The following is a 22,395-nucleotide window of genomic DNA, read 5'->3' as shown; positions in this document are numbered from 1 at the left end:
CAGGTACGTGTCAGCAGAGCTAAACGGAGAGCAATGCATCGCCTTACTTGTGTGGTGTAGGTAATTAGATCGGAGTCCTTTTCAGCTCTCAAGAAAATGCGCTCGATGGTTTTATCAGATTCTGCCAGCTTGCTCAGAAAGGATATCCCAGGCTCCAGAATACATTGCTCCATCTCCTGAAATGGAGGGGGGAATAATCTGGTGGATGAGACAGGACAACCTTGGTTTGTGCATAATAGCAGATAAAGTGGTCAGTACTGAAAAGGACTGTCTCACCTTCCCAGCATGTGCTAACTCCTGCCGTAGGGCTGCTACTGCTTCATCATGACGGCCCTTCCTGCTCTCTGAGATACGTTCAATGATATTCCTGTTTCTCTTCTCATGAACTAGGAAGAAAGGAAAAAAGTGGGGGGGCAGAGAAGAGAAAAAGAGAAAGGAAGGAAGAAATAGAAGGAAGAGAGAAAGAAAGTGAGCAAGAGAGAAAGAAAGAAAGAGAGAGAGAGAGATTGCGAGAAAGATAGAAAAAAATAAAGGGGAAAGAGAGAATGCAAGGATGAAAGGTAAGTCAGACTGGATGTGCAGCTGCAGATATACACTAGGCTGCTCTAAGGAGAATGCCATATAGGAGGTGAGCCTTGTTTCAACCATCATCTTTGGATACGCAGAATGACCTTTCTTCAAGGCTTTTGACAACTTCCTAGCTAGTACTACTGAGCATGCCACATCTGCTGGGCAGGACTGAAAGAAAGTTTGGAAGTCCTGAATGGACAGCCCACAACACCCCTCTGAAGTAGGTTAGGCTGAGAGAGAGGTGGCCGGCTACAAGTCACCTTGTGAGTTTCATGCCTGAATGGGGCTTTGAACTCCAGTCTCCCCATTCCTAGTCCAACACTCTAACTGCTACACCACTCTGGCCTTAAATATTTTTTTCTAGAAGAGCAAGGAGTACATTTAAAATGCTGCTGTACAATAAATAATAGAAACACAGAAAGTATTGGCTTCCCTCAGCGGTATTTAATTTATTTATTTGATTTATATACCGCCTTTCCAAAAATGGCTTAGGTTAGTATGGCTTTCCATTTTGAACAACCTTGCAATCCAAGACGGATTGGGGCAATTAAGCCCTGCTGTCTATTCGGAAACTTCCTGGGACAGCGGTTTGCAAACCTTCTGTCTTCCAGGAACCCCTTCCACCCTGGCCCTTCTGCTGAGGAAACCCGGCATGCCTACCACAGGATCCCTTCTGTGTTGAGAAAGATCCTAGGAAGTACAAGCTCACTGCATACAAGGTGCTGGCCAGGCTTCACCTCTGAACAGAGACCCAAGAATCCCCTATTATTATTATTATTATTATTTTTACATTTATATCCCGCTCTTCCTCCAAGGAGCCCAGAGCGGTGTACTACATACTTGAGTTTCTCTTTCACAACAACCCTGTGAAGTAGGTTAGGCTGAGAGTGAAGTGACTGGCCCAGAGTCACCCAGCTAGTTTTATGACTGAATGGGGATTTGAACTCGGGTCTCCCCGATCCTAGTCCGGTACTCTAACCACTACACCACGCTGGCTCCCTATGGCTCTGCATTGCAGGGGAATGAGGATGAGAGTGCAGGTAATTACTGAGAAGCTACTGAGGAACCCAAGGGGTCCCCAAGGACTGGGCCAAGAGGCACCTTTTTAACATGACAATTCTCTTGTATTGATCAGGGGGAGAGTAACTGGCCCTCTCCACCCCCAGCACAGCATCCCTCCAGTGGCTGTTGCTGGTGGCTATCTAATGTTTCTTTTTAGCTTGTGAGCCATTTGGGGACAGGGGGTCATCTTATTTATTATTTCTCTATGTAAACCACTTTGGAAACTTTTGTTGAAAAGCAGTACATAAATATTTGTTGTTGTTGTTGTTGATAATCATCTGAGACTACAACATCTTAAATTATTTTCTTTGGAGCAAAGATTTATTAATTTATCATACTTATATAGCTCTCAAAACTCATGTCTCTGGGTGGTTGACAATAAAACAACACAGATTGAAACAAAAATTAAAACATTACTTAAATTAATTAAATTAAAACAAGGACGGATCCTCTAAGTCTAATTATATTGTAAATGGCTTTGGGTGCCTTTGTCAAAGCAGAAAAGCGGTATAAAAATGTAGTAATTAATTAACTGATTGATTAAATAAAAGGCTGGATGAATAAGTGCGTCTTAACGACCCTTTTAAAAGCTGTCAGAGATGGGGAGGCTCTTCTTTCGGCAGGGAGCGGGTTCCAAAGGTGACAGTGAGAGTTTGATTGATTGATACTATGCTTTTAATTCTCACATTATTATATTGGTCGGTCCTCTCTGGCCTTTAGCCTTGTTTCTGAAGAAGTCACGAGGGCAGTTCACATGACTGATATGTGAATTGACGTGTGACGCCTCCGACCCATGTGCTTGTAAAAAGCAAGATCAGAGGCGGGGAACTGGGTCATCAGCCAAGCCCCATCTGAGTAGAATGGTCTTCCTGCCTACCTCATTCAAAAGCTGGGGCTAGAATCTGGGTAGGGCACATTCATGCTACCCATCTGGGGCTTGACCGGCAATTGTTTTTCTGGTTTCTTAAATCTAACACACAGTAAAAAGTGCCCGGCTCCCAAATTAGGGTGGAGGCTTGACAGGAGAAGTTACTTACCTTGTGGTAAGTAAAGTGTGCTGTCGGGTCAGTGTTGACTCCTGGTGACCACAGAGCCCTGTGGTGGTCTCTGGTAGCATACAGGAGGAGTTGACCATTGCCTCCTCCCACGCAGTATGAGATTATGCCTTTCAGCATCTTCCTATATCGCTGCTGTTCCCCATAGTCTGGGAAACATGCCGGCGGGGATTCGAGCCGGCAACCTTTGGCCTGCTAGTCAAGTCATTTCCCCACTGCACCATTAGGTGGCTGCTAGCCTTGTGAATTGCCCCCGTTGCTAAGCAGGGTCCACCCTGGTTTGCATTTGGATGGGAGACTACAGGTGTGAGCACTGGAAGATATTGAAGGGATGGAGCTGCTCTGGGAATATGCTTGCAGGCAGAAGGTCCCAAGTTCCCTCCCTAGCATCTCCGGATAGGGATGAGAAAGACTCCTGCCTGCAACCTTGGAGTCTATATAGACAGTCTGACTCGGTATAAGAAAATTTCCTATGTTCCTGAGGTTAATCATGTGAACTGCCCGACTATAGGTGATGATGACGATGACTAAAATATGTGTCTACTGCTTTTCAACCAAAAAGAAAAGAAAAGAAAAAGCCCTCAAAGTGGTCTATGCAACAAAAGGTATGAGAAAGCATCCCCTGTGCCAAAAGGGCTCACAGGCCAACTTTTGACTCACACACACACACACACACACACACACACACACACACACACATGCGGCAACATCAGCAACAGATACTGGAGAGACACTATGAGATTACTAAATATAAGAGAGCCCTTACCCTGAAAGGTGCCTTTTTGCCCAGTTAGCAGGGGTGATTCCCAAACCGTGTCCCACAAGAGGACTGGAGATGGTTCCCTGTCCCAAAGGGGCTCACAGCATAAGAAAAAACACCAGAGAGACATCAGCCACAGCCACTAAAGAGAGCCCCCAGTCCGAAACCTGCCTCTTGGCCCAGTTAGCAGGGGCAACGTATAGGTATGAGGCATGGACAGTGAGGTGTGGCCAGCACAGGAGAACGATGGCTTCTCTGGATCTGGACACTGAGGTCATTCACACCGTCAAAAACTATGTTCTACCCAGGTTTGGGAGCTGAGTGTACTCCCAGTTTTTGGTTGTGTGGAAGCAAGGGAGAAGGGAAAGCTGGGTAGCTTTTCCTCCTCCCTTGCTTCCTCACAACCAAAAATTGGGAGCACACACAGCTCCCAAACCCAGGTAGAACATAGTTTTTGATTGTGTAAATGACCTCCAAGTCTATCTAGTCTATCTATCTAGACACAGATTGTAAGGCCCAGAAATAAATGAATAAATAAATAGTTACTGATGACTTCAGCAAGGCCTCTGACTTCCCGGGCAGCAATCACGGTGTTGCTTTCTTTAGCTTTTTCAAGTGCCAGAGCTGTAGACTCCCTGAAACAGAAACAGAAGAGAAAACCTTGAGTTTCAGCAGACCTGTTTCAGAAAGAGCATAAGAACTACCTTGCTGGATCATAAAAAATTTCTGTTTAATCTAGCATTTCGTTTCCAGGACTAGCCAGCCAGACGCCCCTGGGAAGCTCACACGCAAGGGAGGAAAGAAACAGCCCTCCCTTGTTGATTATCTTCAACGCCTGGTACCCGCACATACTGCCTTGGACCCAGGAAGTGGTCTGGGAGCAATTAGCGACACAGCAAGTGCCTTCTCTGAGTCAGACGATTGGTCCATCTAGCCCAGTACTGTCTGATGGCCACTCTCCAAGGTTTGAGGCAGGAGTCTTTCCCAGACCTGGGACGGTTTGCCTACAAAGCAGATGTTCTACCACTGAGCCCAGCTTGGCACTGTGGGATTGTGGAAGTGAAATGGGGGATGAATCTATGCAGCCTCTTGGATGGGAGACGACTGGGATATAACAAGGGTTTTTTTTTAAAGATATACTGCTTCTGAACATGGAGGTTCCATTGAGCCATCACATCTAATTGCCATCAAGAGAAATACCCTCCATTAATTTGTCTGGCTCTGTTTTAAAGCCACCTAAGCTAATGACTTTCATGATACCTTGTGGCAGTAAATTCCAGAATGCCTATGTACTGTGGTGCTCTTGTCATGTGGTGCTCTTGTCATGTTTTGTGGATCTACCATTAGGCAGCCGTGTGCCAGTGGTGGCAAAGAGCAAGCGTTCAGGCTAATGACATCACCATCAGGCAACACATGCCAGGCGGTGGTATCATTAGCCCACATGCCGGGCGGCTCTTTGCCACTGGCAGCGATGGAGAGAGAGGCAGGCAGGAGGGCAAGCAGACAGGAATACGGTACCTTCCCCTACCATCAAAGTCAACCGCTGTACAGGAGAACCCTGTTATTTGTGGGGTTTCCGTTCTGTGGTGTGTGTGTTGGGGGGGTACGGACAGCGAATCAGCAAATAACGGGCCATTAGAGCTATGGGAATCAGGGGGGTTGGTTTCCGCACTGTCAAAATCGACCAAAAATCGCACTTTCTGCCTCCGTTTCCCCCCCCCCATCACCTCCCAAAGTGCCATGCTGCAGAGTAGTCCAGGGCATCCAGGGGTCCAAAAATCGGCCCAAATCGTGGGTTTTGCCCCATTTTTTCAACCATAAAATGGCTCCCAAACACAAAATGGCGGCAGGAAATGAACTCCAAGGTCATTTCTGGCTATCCCCTACTTGTGGATATGTTAACCCTTCCCCCCGTCTGTCGTCCCCCTCCTCGCATATACCGAGGTCAGGTGCTAATTACCCGACTGCAGATAGGCGAAACCGCGAGTGCTGGACCCGCGATTAACAAGGTCCTCCTGTAATACTTTTGTTCCTTACTTGTAGAGCACGGGGTTTTCAGTGAAGTCGTCGTTGGGCATGCTCTCAACCCACATGGTCTGGCGATGCGATAAGAACCCATTTCCTGTGCAGGTCTCCAGGTCGCGAACCAAGGGGATGCGCCCTGCGTTTGGTGGAACTTTCTGCTGGGCTATCTTGCTCCTCGTCTCCCCAAGAGTCCGCACGAGGTTTACCTTGCCAAATTCAAAAAAAAAGGAGCGGGTCAGAAATGGCCTCAGATGCTGAAGGTGGAAGAAAATGCGCTGGGGCTTGCTTGCTAAAAATACAGGCATGCTTCAGCCAAAGCTAAGCACTTCTGGGATCCAACGGCTGTTGCTTTTGTAAATTGTCTTCTGTTGATATCGAGATGGCAGCCTCTCATCGGCTGACCTCCTGAGTAAATTTCTCAGGGAAACTCCTCCTGAAATGAAGCAGTCCTTTACAGTCATTCTTGAGGAGTACTACTGAGAAGGTCTGCCCTTCTCTGTCAAGTGAACATAAGAAGAGCCCTGCTGGATCAGGCCCAAGGAAGCCCATCTAGTCCAGCATCCTGTTTCACACAGTGGCCTACCAGATGCTTCTGAGAAGCCCACAGGCAAGAGCGGAGGGCAGGCCCTCTCTCCTGCTGTGGCTCCCCTGCAGTTGGTATTTGGAGGCATCCTGCCGTGGAGGCTGGAGGTGGCCTCAGAATTCCAAACTAGTGGCAAGACAGAGGGGACCCTTTTTAAAGCATGGCAGTCGAGCTAAGGTATCAACTGTTTCTGTAGCTATGTTTTCTTTGTTTGTAAACAGCTGTATTGCACACTCTCACATGCAATCGTGGTTCTCAGCCTTGAGCCACTTGAGGTTAGTGTTGGACTAGAAGCGGGGAGGCTTCATTTCTCCCACTCAGGAAGCCAATGTTAAAGAGGCAGAGGAGCACTTGACATCAAAAGATGTGGCAACCCTAGGGCACATATGTTGATTCTAAAACTATGCAAGAACCACGGCTTCTGCCATTTCTGTACCTCATCATCAAAGATCTGTCTGTAGACTTTCCCACTGGGGACGATACGTGATACACCCACCAGAGTCATGTTGCAGAGGATTGCTGGGCTCTGGATTGGTTTGCAACAGAATTTCCCCTGGATGAACTGAGAACGCCTTTTTGAAACCTAACACAAATATTGAGAAATAATTGCATGCTTGGATGAAAGCAAATAAAATTCCGAAAAAGTATAAGTATTATTATGCATTACGTATCATTTACATTTCTGTATCACCTTTTATCCTAAGACCTGTAAACAGTAAGCAAAAAACAAGATTTCAACCTTAAAAACTTAAATAATACTTATATTTTTTAATAAGTTATCTTTTTAACGAAAAAAGGGTTTTTTTCGTTAAAAAAACGAGGGGTTATCTTTTTAACGAAAGGCGGTATATAAATGCAAAAATAAATAAATAAATAAATAAATAAATAAATAAAATAATAAGATTTCAATAAAAGCATCCTTAAAATAAAGCAGACGCCGCTACAGTCACTAAAAGGAGGGCAGGGCCAAAACTCCTCGGCCAGGTCTGCCTTTTTAAGTACATCATACATCAAGCTGAGGGATAGAAAGGGGGCCAGGTAGAGAGAGTGAAATGGTAATAAACAGAGGCATGCCATTCAAGGGTTAATTTTAAGGAGAGATGAGATTATAATAGCTAGGAACATTGGAAGCTGCCTTATACCAAGTCAGACCTTTGGTCCATCTAGCTCAGGATTGTCTACAGCGACTGGCAGAGGATCGCCACAGTTTCAAGCAAGAGTCTCTCCCTCCCAGCCCAACCTGGAGATGCTGCCAGGGACTGAACCTGGGACATGCAAACAGATACTCACTGAGCTATGATCCCGTCCCCAAAGGTGGAATATATGGATCTCCCATACAGCATGAATCCATGTTCCCTTACATAGGAAGCTGTTGTCTACTGACCAAGTTGACTCTTGGTCCAACTAGCTCAGGACTATCACCGACTGGCAACAGCTCTCCAAGGTTTCAGGCCAGAGTCTCTCCCAGCCCTACCTGGAGATGCTGCCAGGGATGGAACCTAGGACCTTCTGCATGCAAAGCAGACGCTCTCCCACTGAGCGGAGATGGGGTGGGGGTTAAATCTTTAAAATATAAGGAGTTCAAAGACAGGGGGAAGCTTGAGGAGCAACTCCTCACTTATTTTTTGCGGAGAGGAAAGACAATATAGTGAGGGGAGAAGATAGTTTGACAGAGTTCAGTATAGTGAGGAGAGGAACTCCTCAAATGCTTAGAGGTGGGGATCTGCACCCTTGAAATATAAAACAGAGGGGGCTAATGAATTGCTTTGGGTTAGTAACTTGGTGGGCATGCCATGTGACTTCATGCACATTTATTGTAGTTTGTTTATACTACAAACTTGTTTATACCTCAAATTTTCTACAAACTTATTTATTGTAGTTTGTTTATACTACAAACTTGTTTATACTACAAATTTTCTGCCCCAAGGAGCAGAGTTTGACTACAAATATGACTGTGACAGATATTTAGAGTGGAGGAGAGCTGGTCTTGTGGCAGCAAGCATGACTTGTCCCCTTAGCTAAGCAGGGTCCACTCTGGTTGCATATGAATGAGAGACTTGATGTGTGAGCACCGCAAGAGATTCCCATTTAGAGGATGGGGCTTGTCTGGGAAGAGCATCTGACTGAGCTTCCAAGTTTTCCCTCCCTGGCGTCGCCAAGAGAGAGGTTCCTGCCTGCAGCCTTGGAGAAGCCGCTGCCAGTCCGTGTAGACAATACTGAGCTAGACGAACCAAGGGTCTGACTCAGTATATGGCAGTGGCCTTTGTTCCTATGACCCCTTTTCAACCAAAGTTCCCAAAGCGGTTTGCAAAGAAAGAAAGAAAGAAAGAAAGAGAGGATAAGGCACATGCAACAGCAGCCGCCACTGGAGGGATGCTGTGCTGGGGAAGCGCAGGGGTTCTCATCTTGGGGGTGGTTGGACTTCAACTCCCATTATCCTCCCTAGCCAAAGGCCGCTGGGGTTATGGGAGTTGAAGTCCTACTCCGCTGGGAGACCCAAAGCTGGGCATCCCTGGACTAGACCGTCTCTAAACGCCCCTCCCCAAACCCAAGAGCCCACCACGACTGCATGAGGAGGCGGGCTGGGCTGGGCTGGGCTGACTCCCTGAGCATTGCAGCTGCCAGGAGGCGGCCATGGCCACACGTGCTGCTGCTGCTGCCCTCTCCAAGCACCCAGCCCCAGAGTCAGAGCAGGGCACCTGGGGGGCAGGAATGGTTGCAATGCAGCCGGCCCTGGGAGCCCCTCCCGCCCCGCTCCCCGGCCGCCCACGGGCTGTCTCCCTTCTTCTCCCGCCCGCAGCCAGCCCTACCTGAGCACGGCCAGGCCAGCCCAGCCTGCGCCAAGAGCGGGCTCCGCCTAGGTAGGCCGGGCCCAGCGTTTCTCGGTCTCCATGGCAACCGCCGGGCCCAGGGCGGCCTCGGGCTGTTCTCTCGCGAGATCAGGAGAGAGACCGCCACCTGTCGTGTCTTCCCGAGCGGGATGCTGTTGCCATGGAGACGCAGCAAGCAGCTGCTGGGCCGGCTGCTTTTCTCCCCGATGCCCTGCGCTGCCCACGCTCCTTAGAGCAAGGTCCCAATTAGAGGGCTCATGTTTCCCCACCACCACCCCTCTCTCCTCCAAAAGGGACCTGCCATTAAATACGCTCTGTACAAGTGGCAAAAAGCACCTTTCCATATTGACCAGGGAAGAGAGCTGGCCTTGTGGTCGCAAGCATGCATTTTCCCCTTTGCTAAGCAGGGTCTGACCTGGTTTGCATGTGAATGGGAGACTCCATGAGTGAGCCACTGGAAGAGATTCCCCTCAGGGGGTGGAGCCGCTCTGGGAAGAGCATCTGTATGCTTGCATATGCAGAAGGCTCCAAGTCCTCTCCTTGGAAGCATCTCCAGAGAGGGCTGAGAGAGACTCCTGCCTGCAGTCTTGGAGAAGCCGCTGCCAGTCTGGGTAGACAATCCTGAGCTAGATGGACCAAGGGTCTGACTCAGTAGAAGGCAGCTTTCTATGTTCCTTATGCATGCAAAGCAGAGATTCAGCTACAACCCCATCCTGTTCGATGCAGTTTTCTGCCATCTGGAAGGACCTACCATCATCACCACCACCACCACATTTGAGGCCGTCCTCTTTTTTAAAATTTTCACTTATTTGTGCTTAGTTTTTTAATTTAAGGATTGCGAACTCCGTGGGGACAGGACTATTAAAAGGATGCAAAGGATGCCATGATAATTACAACCAGATCTATAGTGTGATCGGGCATTCTTGGGTCTAATAGAATGCTTACTCGCCCCACGGATCTGGTTGTAATTATTCTAGAATAGCCGCAACTCAGAGACAAACAGCCAGCAAGCATGACTTTCCCCCCGAGCTAAGCAGGGTCCACCCTGGTTGCATATGAATGGGAGACTAGAAGTGTGAGCACTGCAAGATATTCCCCTCAGGAACGGAGCCGCTCTGGGAAGAGCATCTGAGGTTCCCAGTTCCCTCCCTGGCAGCATCTCCAAGACAGGGCTGAGATTCCTGCCTGCCACCTTGGAGAAGCCGCTGCCAGTCTGGGTAGGCAATACTGAGCTAGATGGACCAAGGTTTCCTATGTTCCTAAAAGGGGATATAATGGCTGTCTTCAACTATATTAAGGACTGTCACCTAAAAGGAGGAGTGGACTTGTTCTCTGTTGCTTCTGAGGGCAGGGTTGAAATTACAGGGCAGAATACTTAGGTTAGACATCAGGAAGAGTATCTTAACTGCAAGAGCTGTGGAACAGCCTGCCTCATGCAGTTATGGACTCTCCTTTGCTGGAGGTTTTCAAACAGAGAGGCTGGATGCCCATCTGTCAAGGATGCTGATTCCTGCACAGGGATTGGGCTAGGTACTTACCTTCCAGCTGTAAAACCCGATGACTCCTGTACTTTTACACAGTTACTTTTTTCCTCATTACATCTACAGTGTTCCTCATTACCACATCTCCACAGAGGGAAAAATTGCTCCAGTTGAATTTCCTACCTGCTCTGCAGCAGATACAGCACTAGTGATTCTATTAGACCATATTAAGTAGCATGAATAAGTCCCTTTATACCTAGCATGGAGACTTAAAAAATGCCATCATAATATTCAGCTATAGTCTTTCTTTTGCATTTTCTCCTTACAGGAGAAAAGGAAGGAGAGAGAGAGAGAGAGAGAGAGAGAAGTTTTGGGCAGTATAGAAATATTTTAAATAAATAAATAAATAAGTTACTGTAATAAAATTGCACGGGCACACACACACAAACAGAGAGAAAAGAATGGCACAATTTTGATAATTTAAAATTTTTAAATGTGTAACAATTACATGGGTTGCAGCAGAAAGGAAAGGAGAACCCACCTCTAGCAGGAGGGAGCTGGGATTCCTACTAGCCATGAGTACAGCCCGGGCAATAATGGTATCTGAAGGCAATGAGAAAATAGCAGCCACCACAAAGATTGGGATAGTCTCCCTTTGGCACTCCAGCTATTGTTGAACTACAACTCCTATAATCCCCAGCCACAATTCATTCACAATTGTTCACCATTCAAAAACAGCTGGAGTGCCAAAGAAGAGAGCTGGTCTTGAGGTAGCAAGCCTGATTTGTCCCCTTAGCTAAGCAGGGTCTGCCCTGGTTGCATATGAAAGGGAGACTAGAAGTGTGAGCACTGGAAGATCTTCCACTCAGGGGGTGGAGCCGCTCTGGGAAGAGTACCTACATGCTTGCATGCAGAAGGTTCCAAGTTCCCTCCCTGGCAGCATCTCCAAGATAGGGCTGAGAGAGATTCCTGCCTGCAACCTTGGAGAAGCCGCCGCCAGTCTGGGTAGACAATACTGAGCAAGTTGGACCACGGTTCTGACTCAGTATATGGCAGCTTCCTATATTTCTATGCCTTACCCTGGCATCGATTAAGCAATCTACCGATCTAGTGCACGCTCTGGGAGACAAAAAGGTGGGGAACAGAGAGCCAAGAGTGAGCATGCAAAAATCAGAGAGGGATTATCCACACACACACACCCCGAACATTTGAAGGACAGGTGCCATGGGCAAGAGATGTGGGGCAGGATAGAATCAGGGTTCCCAACAATGGGTCCCCAGATATCACTGGACCACAACTCCCATCATCCCCAACCACAATGGCCTTTATAATAAGGATGATGGGAGTTGTAGTCCAACAGTATGTGGGGGACCCAAGATCAGGAACCTCTGTGATAGGGCACTGCAATATGGGTAGGAAAGAGGAATCCACATGGGGCATCGCTTTGGGAAGCAGGGAGACTTTTGCCAAGTGAAGGCTGCAGTCAAAAGCCTGTGGTTGAACTACAGCTCCCATTATCCCCAGCCACAATAAATTGTGGCTGCAGAAGATGGGTGTTGTAGTTCATCAACAGTTGGAGAGTCAAGATGGCCTGCCCCTGCTCTAGAGAGTACGTACCATTGAATAGAATAAGATTTATTTCTGAGTATTCCTGTTTGTTTTTCAGCAAGGAACACAGCAATATATTAAGTGCATCGTGGAAGCACGGTCTTAACTCCACTTTTAGCTTCTTGTAGAAAAGCAGTGCCTCTGCCATCGTAAAGAGTCACAGTGTGGAAGTGCCCGAAGATCTGGTAATCACACGCCTCTTGTTATAAATAAAATATTTTATTAAATTCCACCTTTTGCAGAAAAAGTCTAGCTATCATCTCACGGCCAAGCTCCTTTTATTTCTGATAGCGGCATGGTTCTTGGGAACAGCCAGGAATCTCTTTTTCTTGAGGAATGCTGGGCTACCAATGTTATTATCCCATAAGTATTCTGGGGAAAGGATTTTTGTCGGTTTATGGTATACGAAATATTTGTTTAAGTGGCTCTCCTCCTGCCAGATAGCCTCCAGCTTCTTCTCCTTGTCCGCCATGATGGCTTTGTGGCATTTCTTCGTGAGTTTGTACACTTCGGGCACCGTTCCTCCGAAAAAGCCCCCGGCGTAGTAAAAGTCCCCCTCATCATAGGGGATGTAAGCCTGCGAAACAGCCCGCCGCTCATAGGTGAATCTGTTGCGTGGAGCAGCATAGAAGCCCGGATGGAGGGTGCCAAAGAGCTCACTCAAAATCTCGACTCCAACTTGGTCACTGAATCGCATGTCCACATCGACACACACCAAGTAGTCGACTTCGTAGATAAACCGCTCTTGGGAAAAGTGATTGATCATCTCCATGCGTCTCATGGAGATCTCCTGCCACCGGGGGTAATTCTGGACTTGGAGAGAAACTATCTGCCTCCCTTCTTTGAGAGTTATGTTAGGAACATCTTGAGGCCTGTCTGTAAAGACGTAATAATTCACTCTGTGCCCAACCATGAAGTAAATCTCTGCAGTTTCGATAAACTTCCGGAGGAAAACAACATATCTAGAAGAAGGAAAAAGCAAATGTCCATCTTATATATATTTTGAAAAGTTTGTGCAGAGTACATCTATTTTGAAGAATCTTGTTTGTGCAAAATAAAGTCACACTTCCCTATTATACAGCTACCAAATTTTGCATAGACAATCCACCCACTTAAATTAGCTGAATGCACCACCGGAATATGCTCAGTAAAAAGTTAATTTAAAAAATATATATATTTTAAGCAGAAATGCTGATCTGTTACTGCTACTAACTGTTCTGATCTCAACAGATATTTGACACTCAATAATCAAATCAATAATTCAAAAATGACATCATGCCCAAGAGAAACAGAAGATCTTTCTCAGATTCATATTTACTAGGCATGGTCATTATTCTATAAAGTAACTAATATTTGAAGTTGAAATCCTACAAATTCCAAACTGTCCTTTTACTTCCCTTCTGCAAGCACATTAAAAAAATTGATGACATCTTTTTCATTTCTTGAACTTTGGTCCCATTCACATGTTATCTTCAGCACCCATACAATCTACGTACAGGTTACACAGGTGCCAATCTGTACACAGGTACAGTAATCTACTCATAATGCTGAATGAAGGTACAGCAGGACACTTTCTTTCTCTACCATGAATTTGAGGGAGCTGTACCCATGTTCAATTTTAAAATGAACGAAGGTACAGTCATTCACACAAAAAACGTGTGTATAAGCATCTGCACCCAGATACAATATAATGTCTGGACTATTGACACAACTCTTTCCCAAGTGATGGTTAACATGGAACTGTGTACAGAGTGTATTGATAAAGAAAGACTGTAATCATTTTGCAAAAAGGTATAAACATTAAGTCTTGGAGAGCTGAGAAATCTACAAGGCTTCCACTCCAAAGACAGCCCCCTGTCCCAGAGGGGCTCACACTCTTAAAAGAAATGGAAAGGGGACATCAGCACCAACCACTTGGATAAGACAGTTGCTCTCCTCCTGCTAAATACAAGAGAATCACCACTTTAAAAGCTGCCTCTTTGCTCAGTTAGCAGAGACCCCCTTTGGATGAGTGGGCGAATGGACACATAAACGAAGATCCCCTGAAATGTTTACAGCAGCGGTTCTCAAACTTGGAGTCCCCTGATGATGTTGGACTACAACCCCCATCATCCTTTGACCATTGTGGCTAGGGATGATGATGATGATGGGAGTGGTAGTCCAACACCATCTGAGGACCCAAGGTTGAAAACCTCTAGGATACGTACTATAGGTTAAAGTTTGCTGCTGAATACCATCTATGCCTTGCCCTGCACAAAAGACTTGGGGCAATAATGTTATGACAAAGTGACGCTAGAGAAGGTGGGGACTGGAGTTATGGGGCCACCCCCAAAGCATAACATCTTACATACTTCAGAGAGCAAGAAGAAATGCTCACTTTTTGATTGCAAACACTGTCAGGCCAACGGTCACATTCCTCTGTCTGAACTGCTCATTCAAGATCTCCAGGTTGTAGGTCCCTTCCCAAACAATTGGGGCAAACCAGGGCGTCATTGTAAGGACGTCACTTCTCCTGTGGGGAAAGGAGAGTCCCTTTAGAACCACACAACAGAGCGGCACACCCAAGAGTACATCTGGGTTTTCTTCAACTACAGATTCATCTATTGCAGAATTTTATTACTTACGGTAGCTGAAAGACCTGGGGTTTTGTGTAGATCATTCTGGAAAAAAGGGGGAGTGGGGAGAGAAGTTGGATAAGCAGGAATCATTTTAAGCAGCAAATAATTTCTAAGGATTCTGTAGAAGAATTCTGTGAGTTGAGAATTATATTGTTTCGGTCCCTCTACAATATCCAGCTCTGTCTTATGAGCTAGCTCTTTTTCCTCCAAACCATGAACATCTCCTCCCAAAACCTCTACTAGAACTTTGTGCTGTTTTGTGCCAAAAATCCTGAGTTTTGTGCCACCTCCTTTAGGGGTGTGATGGTTCTTTGATGTGGTTCTTTGGCCTGCATAAAGAGACCCTGCATTTTTAAACGTTTGCTATTTAAACAACATTCATAGAACTTTGACTCATTTAAAAAATAATGATTTGCTGTGTCTCTAGAGCCAGCTATGAGGGCAGGGGTGGTTAACATAGAGGTCAATGGAAAATAAGGAGAAATTCATAAGTTGGGAAGGGCTGGCCATGGAGCTCTGAAACCAGACACAGTTGGAGGAAAGGATAACAGGACTCTGTGTACTAAATGTGAAGCTGATTGGTCAACTGATTGATTTTAAATACCATTTTTAGACAGGGTGGGTATTCCCAAACACTTTTTTTGGTTTCCCTGTTGATCATGTGCAAGATGACAATTGGCCACCAGATGGCAGGCATGTGCAAGAGCCAGTTAAAAAACAACAAAAGTGAAACACCCTCCCTAACTAAAAAATGTGTGAAAAATCAATCAATTGACCAATCTGCTTCAAATTTAGTACACAGAGTACCACTAGTCTGTGCTACATCTGTGGCTGATTTCAGAGCTCCACAGCCAGACCTTCCCAACGTATAGTTGTTCCCCTTATTTTCCATTGACCTTTAAAAAAAAAACCTAGAGACATGTGGCAGCTTTGTGCAAGACCTACAGCAAATTAATGAGAGAGACTCCTATCCTGGAGATGCTGCCAGGGAGAGAACTTGGAACCTCCATGCAAGCATGCAGGTGCTTTTCCACTGAGCTATGGCCTCATCCCCTAAGGGAGAATATCTTACAGTGCTCACACATTCAAATGAAACCAGGGCAGACCCTGCTTAGCAAAGGTCATGCTTGCGACTGCAAGATTAGCTCTCCTTCCAGGTCATTTCAGCAGACCCTCGCCAAAGCCACACCTCCCTCTCATCTTGATCCACTTTATCCGTGGGTTTTCTCCACATGTCAGAATAATACTCCACAGAATGACGGCATATCCCAAGAGAATGTTTTAGAAAGCGCAACTAATATTGGATGCAGATATTGCGGGTTGAGCTCTCTTTTGTGAAGATAAAAACTGAATAATTCCACTTGAACAATCCTGTGCTGTGTCTGTACTGGATTCGGGCTAAATCCCACCTTCATATGAACACACCCCAAGCCTCGATGTGCAAAAGTGCTGTAAAAGCCCCATGCGGCAAAGCTCCTGGAGACTGATACAGATTCTTGGAGACTCCAGACTAGGGATGTGCATTTTTATTATTATTATTATTTTACATCTTCCTCCAAGGAGCCCAGAGCGGTGTACTACATACTTGAGTTTCTCCTTCACAACAACCCTGTGAAGTAGGCTAGGCGGAGAGAGAAGTGACTGGCCCAGAGTCACCCAGCTAGTTTTATGGCTGAAGGGGGATTTGAACTCGGGTCTCCCCGGCCCTAGTCCAGCACTCTAACCACTACACCACGCTGGCTCTGCATGAATCACAATCCAAAGTGCGATTTGTAGCACATCCCCAGCACCTTAAAAACAGAGAGGAAGTGCATACCGGTGCTCTCCCCAGCTGACCTCGCGCAATGCCAACGCACACGTGTGGAGGCCATGTACATGCGGGCTGGTGTCACACGGGGGCAGCTGGGGAAACCGCCACCGATACAGAAAGTGACGGTGAGTGGTGGAGGGGCAGATATGGGCTAAATGTACATAGCAGCGGGTCAGGGGGTGGCCAGAAATCACCCTGGAGTCCATTTCCAGCTGCCATTTTACAAAAAGGGTCAATTTTGTGGCTTGTTTGTCAACAAAACAAAGCAGAAACCCCCCAACCTGCCATTTTTTGCAGAACAAACCTGGATTTTGGACTTAGGGGTTGGGGCGGGTGGGGGTTGCTGCACTGCTGGACGCCTGTGGATCACGGCAGGCATTTTACTTCAACGCCACCCCCACCCCCTGAGTTTTGCCCATTTTCTCTGCAACTTTCAGGCCTCCAGGAACCTCCCCCGTGATGCCACAGCCCTAATGACTCAGTATTCGCGGTTTCCTTGTCCTTGGTACTTGTGAAGAACAGGACCCCCCACGGATCCCGAGGTCCTCCTGCAGTTTTTCTGTTCTTGAAACTTCTCGACGCTTTTAAAACACCATTGCACAACTGGCCACTGCAGGCCCAATAGTCAGGACAATGCCAGTGTGATCATACACTATTTCTATCCCTAGGGGTGACGATCTTGTCAAGAATCCCAGGGAACATTCATCTCCCCACATGATATTGACCACTCCAGCTGGCGTGGGGAACCTTGGCACTACAGCTGTTTTTGAACTACAACTCCCACCATCCCCAGCCACTGGGGATGATGGGAGTTGTAGTTCAACAACAGCTGGCGTGCCAAGGTTCCCCACCCCTGTAACTAGGCAATCAACCTGAGTCTCTCCAGCTGTTGGACTACAACTCCCAGCATCGCCGGCCACAACGTGAGGGGCGATGGGAGTTGTAGTCCATGGACAGCTGGAGAGCCTCAGGTTGACCTCCCCAGTTTAGAAGCTGCAAAGTGAGTGGAAGGAGTTTGATGCAAGACAGCCTCGATAGTGACGGACATGCATTTAGCACCACCTTTTAGCTCAAATTAAGACATTTATTTTATTGTATTTATGTATTTATTTAAAATATTTCTATACCTCCCAAAACGTGCGTCTCTGGGCAGTTCACCATTAAAATCCTTTAAAATCAACTAACAATTACAACCATTTAAAAGATGAAAAAACATTTAAAGCCCAGTATTAAATGTATTTAAAGTTATAGATCTAATTCAAATAAGTGGGTGAATAAGTGTGTCTTCAGTGCCTTTTTAAAACTTGCCAGAGATGAGGAGGCTCTTATTTAAACAGGGAGTGCATTCGGAAGTCCAGGGGCAGCAACGGAGAAGGCCCATCCCCAAGTAGCCACCAGACAAGCCAGTGGCAACCACAGACATATCTCTCCAGAAGATCTCAACAGGCAATGGGGTGAAGAAGATGTTCTCTTAAAAACCCAGGGCCTAAGCTGTTTAGGGCTTTATAGGTGATAACCAAGACCTTGTATTTTGCGCGGAAGCGTATCAGCAGCCAGTGTCGTTCTTTCCACACAGGAGTAATGTGGTCTCTCCTACATGACCCAGAGACCAACCCAGCGTTCTCAACCAACTGCAATTTCCAGACTACGTACATTATGTGGTACAGGGTGTACAGATATCTGGACACTCGTACATGTTTTTGGGTGAATGGCTGTACCCTAGTTCATTTTTTAAAGTGAATCTGGGTACGGGCAGCTCAAATGCATGGTCCAAGCTAGGAAGTGCACCTCAACATAACATGTGGATGACTGTGTCTTCATCCTTGATTAAGGACCTACCAGGCAGAGGAGATGTAGCATATATTTTATTTCTCCTGTCAGACCATCAAGCCAATGTGACTCATAACGCGGCTCGGTTTTGTGTAATAGCAATGAATATCCAGCGGCATCTAATGAGTCATCTACTGAAACAATTCACGATTCTATTGGCCTGACTTTGTGTTTTTCTTTTTATTGCTTCTGTACTGGTCAAAGAGACCACCTTAAGTGGCGCAGCGGGGAAATGCTTGACTAACAAGCAGAAGGTTGCCAGTTCGAATCCCTGATGGTATGGAAATACCTCTATCGGGCAGCAGCGATACAGGAAGATGTTGAAAGGCATCATCTCATACTGCGTGGGAGGAGGCAATGGTCAACCCCTCCTGGATTCTACCAAAGACAACCACGGGGCTCTGTAGGCGCCAGGAATCGAAATCGACTTGACAGCATACTTTTACTTACTGGACAAAGGCTGTATTAAAGTTTATCTATCTAATGACTGTACCTGCGTACAAATTTGCACACCATCTCCAGCCTCAGAGGCAAGATGCCTCTGAGTACCAGTTGCAGGAGAGTAACGGCAGGGGAGAGGGCATGCCCTCACCTCTAGCCTGTGGGCTTCTTGGGAGCATCTGATGGGCCACTGTGGGAAACGGGATGCTGGACTAGATGGGCCTTCTTGGGCCTGATCCAGCAGGGCTGCTGTTGTGTGCACTGGACACTCATTGTACAATAGTTGAACATAATGTCTGAATAGGGCTATTGTTTGGGTCAAAGTCAATTTAAGCTCAAACACATAATCAGGCAACTAAGGAGAACACATGCCGAAAAGCAACATAAAGCTGTACCTGGGAAGCTCTATTTCCTCTAAGTCATCCAAGGGGTTAGTCTTATTCCTATGGAAGGAGAACATTGGGAGATGCAGTGGACTAGAAAATGTCAAAGAAATGAACATTTTTTTAAATTTTATTTTTATTTTTACATTTATATCCCGCTCTTCCTCCAAGAAGCCCAGAGCGGTGTACTACATACTTGAGTTTCTCTTTCACAACAACCCTGTGAAGTAGGCTAGGCTGAGAGAGAAGTGACTGGCCCAGAGTCACCCAGCTAGTATTATGGATGAATGGGGATTTGAACTCGGGTCTCCCCGGTCCTAGTCCAGCACTCTAACCACTACACCACGCTGGCTATTAATTACTCAATTAAAGAGATCAGCCAACTGTTTCAAGACTATTGCCTTCTACATTCTGCAAGTTCATTCACACAGACAAAAAACATCTTCTGTCGTTATCATTCTGTCTTTATCAGGGGTATCCTTACAGGCCCCTGCTAACTGAGCATCGAGACACCCTTTAAAACTGGTGACTCTCCTATTTAGCAGAGGGGAGCAACTGTCCCTATCCATCCTCAGCACAGCATCCCTCCAGTGGCTGTTACTGGTGCCTACCTTGTATTTCTTTTTGGTCCTGAGCCCTTTGGAGACAGAGAACCATCTTATTTATTTAACATTGTTTCCCCTCGATGTAAACCTTTGAGAGCACCAGTTTTAAAAGCAGCATACTTTATTTATTTATTCATCTATTTATTTTTATCTGCGTAAAACCACTTTGGGAACTCTTGTGGAAAAGCGGTCTTTTCGTCGTATCCGTCGTATCTGATCCGTCAGATACGATCCGTCGTATCCATCTACAGATATTCCTAGAAGCAGCAACCCTCCTATGAATCAGAGGTCTTTAAAAGGGATAGCTTTCTTATATTTAGCAGAGGGAGAGCAGCTAAGGCTGCTAGGGATAGTTGTATGCTGCTTTTCAACAAACGCAGCTGACACAAAAGGTACATGAATCAATGAGAGGGTTCCCTGTCCCCAAAGGGCTCAGAGTCTCAAAAGGAACACCCCACTGGAGGGCACTGCAGGATTCAACCACCTTTGTGCTGGGGCTGTTCTGGACCTGCAGATCCTAGTCCTTGGGCCGGTTCTGATGAGTAGAATCCGGGTCGGAGGAGCTTGCAGCCAGGCTACAAGCCCGGAGCAGACTCCCAAAGAAACGACTGGGTATCAGCAAACTCCGAGCGAAAGAGGAAGGGAACATGATCGCCTGCTAGCCTTGATCTGGTAGAACATCAGGTCTGAACCCAGCACTGTATCAGCTCAAGGGTGGAGCAAAAGCATGTCCTGCCTCATCCTGCACAGTTAATAGGAACCTAAGAAGCTGCCATATACTGAGTCAGACCCTTGGTCCATCCAGCTCAGTATTGTTTACATAGACTGGCAGCGGCTTCTCCAAGCTTGCAGGCAGGAGTCTCTCTCAGCCCTCTCTTGGAGATGCTGCCAGGGAGGGAACGTGGAACCTTCTGCTCTTCCCAGAGCAGCTCCATCCCCTGAGGGGAAGATCTTCCAGTGCTCACAGGTCTAGTCTCCCAGGGTGGACCCTGCTTAGCAAAGGGGACAAGTCATACCTGCTCCCAGCAGACCAGCTGCCCTCTCTCGCAACTAGCAGGTCCTCTCTCGCCCCTCTGCCTACCAGTGTTTGCTGACCGTCTGCTTCTTGGGAGTGTGCACAACTCAAAAAGCCTGGCTGGACACTCCTCCTACCCAGCTGCCAGTCAGTGTAAGGGGCCCGTGCTCTCATGGGCAGCCCTCCCTCCCTCCCTCCCGCCACTGCACACTCCCCTCCCTCTCCTGATGGTAGTGGTGGTGGTAGTGGCAGCCTCCCCGCCGGTGGTGGCATGCTTTCCCAGGAGTGACGCTGGGCCACAAGAGCAGGGGGGCACCGATGGGGATGGAAAGCACGGGGAGGAGAAGGGGTGAGTGAGGCAGCCCCAGAGATGAGCGAGGCGGCCCCGGAGGCGGGGCCCATGCGCCCTATTATAGCTCAGCCCCTTCTGCCAGTTGTGGGAACATGTGTGAGGATCTTCAAGAGCTGCTTCAGGAAGCTTTGGAGGCTGCTGGAGGTGAGAGCCAGGGTGGTGTAGTGGTTAGAAGGCTAGACTAGGGCCGGGGAGACCCGAGTTCAAATCCCCCTTCAGCCATGAAACTAGCTGGGTGACTCTGGGCCAGTCACTTTTCTCTCAGCCTAACCTACCTCACAGGGTTGTTGTGAAAGAGAAACTCAAGTGTGTAGTGCACCGCTCTGGGCTCCTTGAAAGAAAAGCAGGATATAAATGTGTAAATCATCATCATCATCATCATCTCCTACCTGTTCGCTGAGAGCAATAAAGCGTCGCCGCCACTGCTAAGAAAAATGAGAAAAATCTGTTTACTGGAGATTGGAGGTTGTTGTGAAAGGGAAACTCAAGTGTGTAGTGCACCGCTCTGGGCTCCTTGGAAGAAGAGCGGGATATAAATGTGTAAATCATCATCATCATCATCTCCTACCTGTTCGCTGAGAGCAATAAAGCGTCGCCGCCACTGCTAAGAAAAATGAGAAAAATCTGTTTAATGGAGATTGCTGTTACTTGTTTAGGCTGGGGGTGATGGGAGTTGACATTCAGCAACAGGCCAAGTTTGCCCACCCCATCCCTGGTATTGCTCCCTTAATATTGCCCACCCCTGAGCTCAGGGCCAGACTGGGGGCATTGAGAGGGCGGTGGAATGCATGTGGAGAGGGCGCCGGGTTTTGAGCAGAATGGGTCATTAAGGGTGGGAGTTGGGGCGCAGGGGCACCCGGTGGGTGGGGCGCACCAAGAATATGCCCTGTTGCCCTGTGGGCCAGTCTGAGCCTGCCCGCGCTAGTATCTGCCCTCGCTACTGCTCTTTCATCATTTCCTCTTCGGCTTCCTTCCCCTTTTCATTATTAGCCGGGCAGTCACTGGTGTGGGAGAACAAGGAGAACCTAAGAACCTCCCTGCTGGGTCAGGCCCAAGGAGGCCCATCCAGTCCAGCATCCTGTTTCCCACAGTAGCCCACCAGATGCCCCTGAGAAGCCCACATGCAAGAGGGGAGGAGGGCAGCCCCCCCCCCCGCAACTGGGATTGAGAGGCCTCTTGCCTCTAGCTTTTTTTGAAAGCAGCTCTTGAGAAGACAAGGCTCAGACCAGGGTTAGGGATCTGCAGGCGGGGCTGGTTTGAAGGCACCGGTGGGGGGGCATCTTGAAGGGTGGGGGAGGGTGCACTTATCCTTCCCTCTGCTTCCCCCCCACCTGCCCCAGCCGGTGCTCCATTTTTTAAAAGTCCA

The 22,395-nt window shown here is 47.4% G+C and overlaps 2 protein-coding genes across 12 annotated transcripts in view; both read right to left on the bottom strand.

Moving 5' to 3' along the window:
- CCDC180 (coiled-coil domain containing 180) overlaps positions 1 to 8,985 on the bottom strand; it is a 71,157-nt gene extending 62,172 nt beyond the window's left edge. Inside the window, exons 1-6 of the mRNA XM_053282386.1 lie at positions 8,866 to 8,985; positions 6,492 to 6,638; positions 5,485 to 5,678; positions 3,994 to 4,082; positions 277 to 386; positions 48 to 176 (exon numbers count right to left, since the gene is read on the bottom strand). Coding sequence (XP_053138361.1) covers positions 48 to 176; positions 277 to 386; positions 3,994 to 4,082; positions 5,485 to 5,678; positions 6,492 to 6,560 — 591 coding nt within the window. The 5' untranslated portion in view covers positions 6,561 to 6,638; positions 8,866 to 8,985. The remainder of the gene's footprint in view (positions 1 to 47; positions 177 to 276; positions 387 to 3,993; positions 4,083 to 5,484; positions 5,679 to 6,491; positions 6,639 to 8,865) is intronic.
- Positions 8,986 to 11,954: 2,969 nt separating this feature from the next.
- ABO (ABO, alpha 1-3-N-acetylgalactosaminyltransferase and alpha 1-3-galactosyltransferase) overlaps positions 11,955 to 22,395 on the bottom strand; it is a 35,332-nt gene continuing 24,891 nt past the window's right edge. For 2 of the 11 annotated variants that reach the window (XM_053281614.1, XM_053281615.1), the window contains exons 5-10: positions 21,598 to 21,633; positions 21,419 to 21,454; positions 19,070 to 19,117; positions 14,600 to 14,635; positions 14,353 to 14,487; positions 11,956 to 12,937 (exon numbers count right to left, since the gene is read on the bottom strand). In XM_053281614.1, coding sequence (XP_053137589.1) covers positions 12,232 to 12,937; positions 14,353 to 14,487; positions 14,600 to 14,635; positions 19,070 to 19,117; positions 21,419 to 21,454; positions 21,598 to 21,633 — 997 coding nt within the window. In that variant the 3' untranslated portion in view covers positions 11,956 to 12,231. Of the gene's footprint in view, positions 12,938 to 14,352; positions 14,488 to 14,599; positions 14,636 to 19,069; positions 19,118 to 21,418; positions 21,455 to 21,597; positions 21,634 to 22,395 lie in introns of all 11 variants that reach the window. The other 9 variants (XM_053281620.1, XM_053281619.1, XM_053281616.1 and 6 more) reach the window with 8 other exon arrangements.

The sequence above is a fragment of the Hemicordylus capensis genome, chromosome 17 (assembly GCF_027244095.1).
Source record: "Hemicordylus capensis ecotype Gifberg chromosome 17, rHemCap1.1.pri, whole genome shotgun sequence".
In the NCBI taxonomy this organism is placed as follows: domain Eukaryota; kingdom Metazoa; phylum Chordata; class Lepidosauria; order Squamata; family Cordylidae; genus Hemicordylus; species Hemicordylus capensis.
Note: the sequence above shows the minus strand (reverse complement) of the source record. Positions and strands in the feature narration are given on the sequence as shown.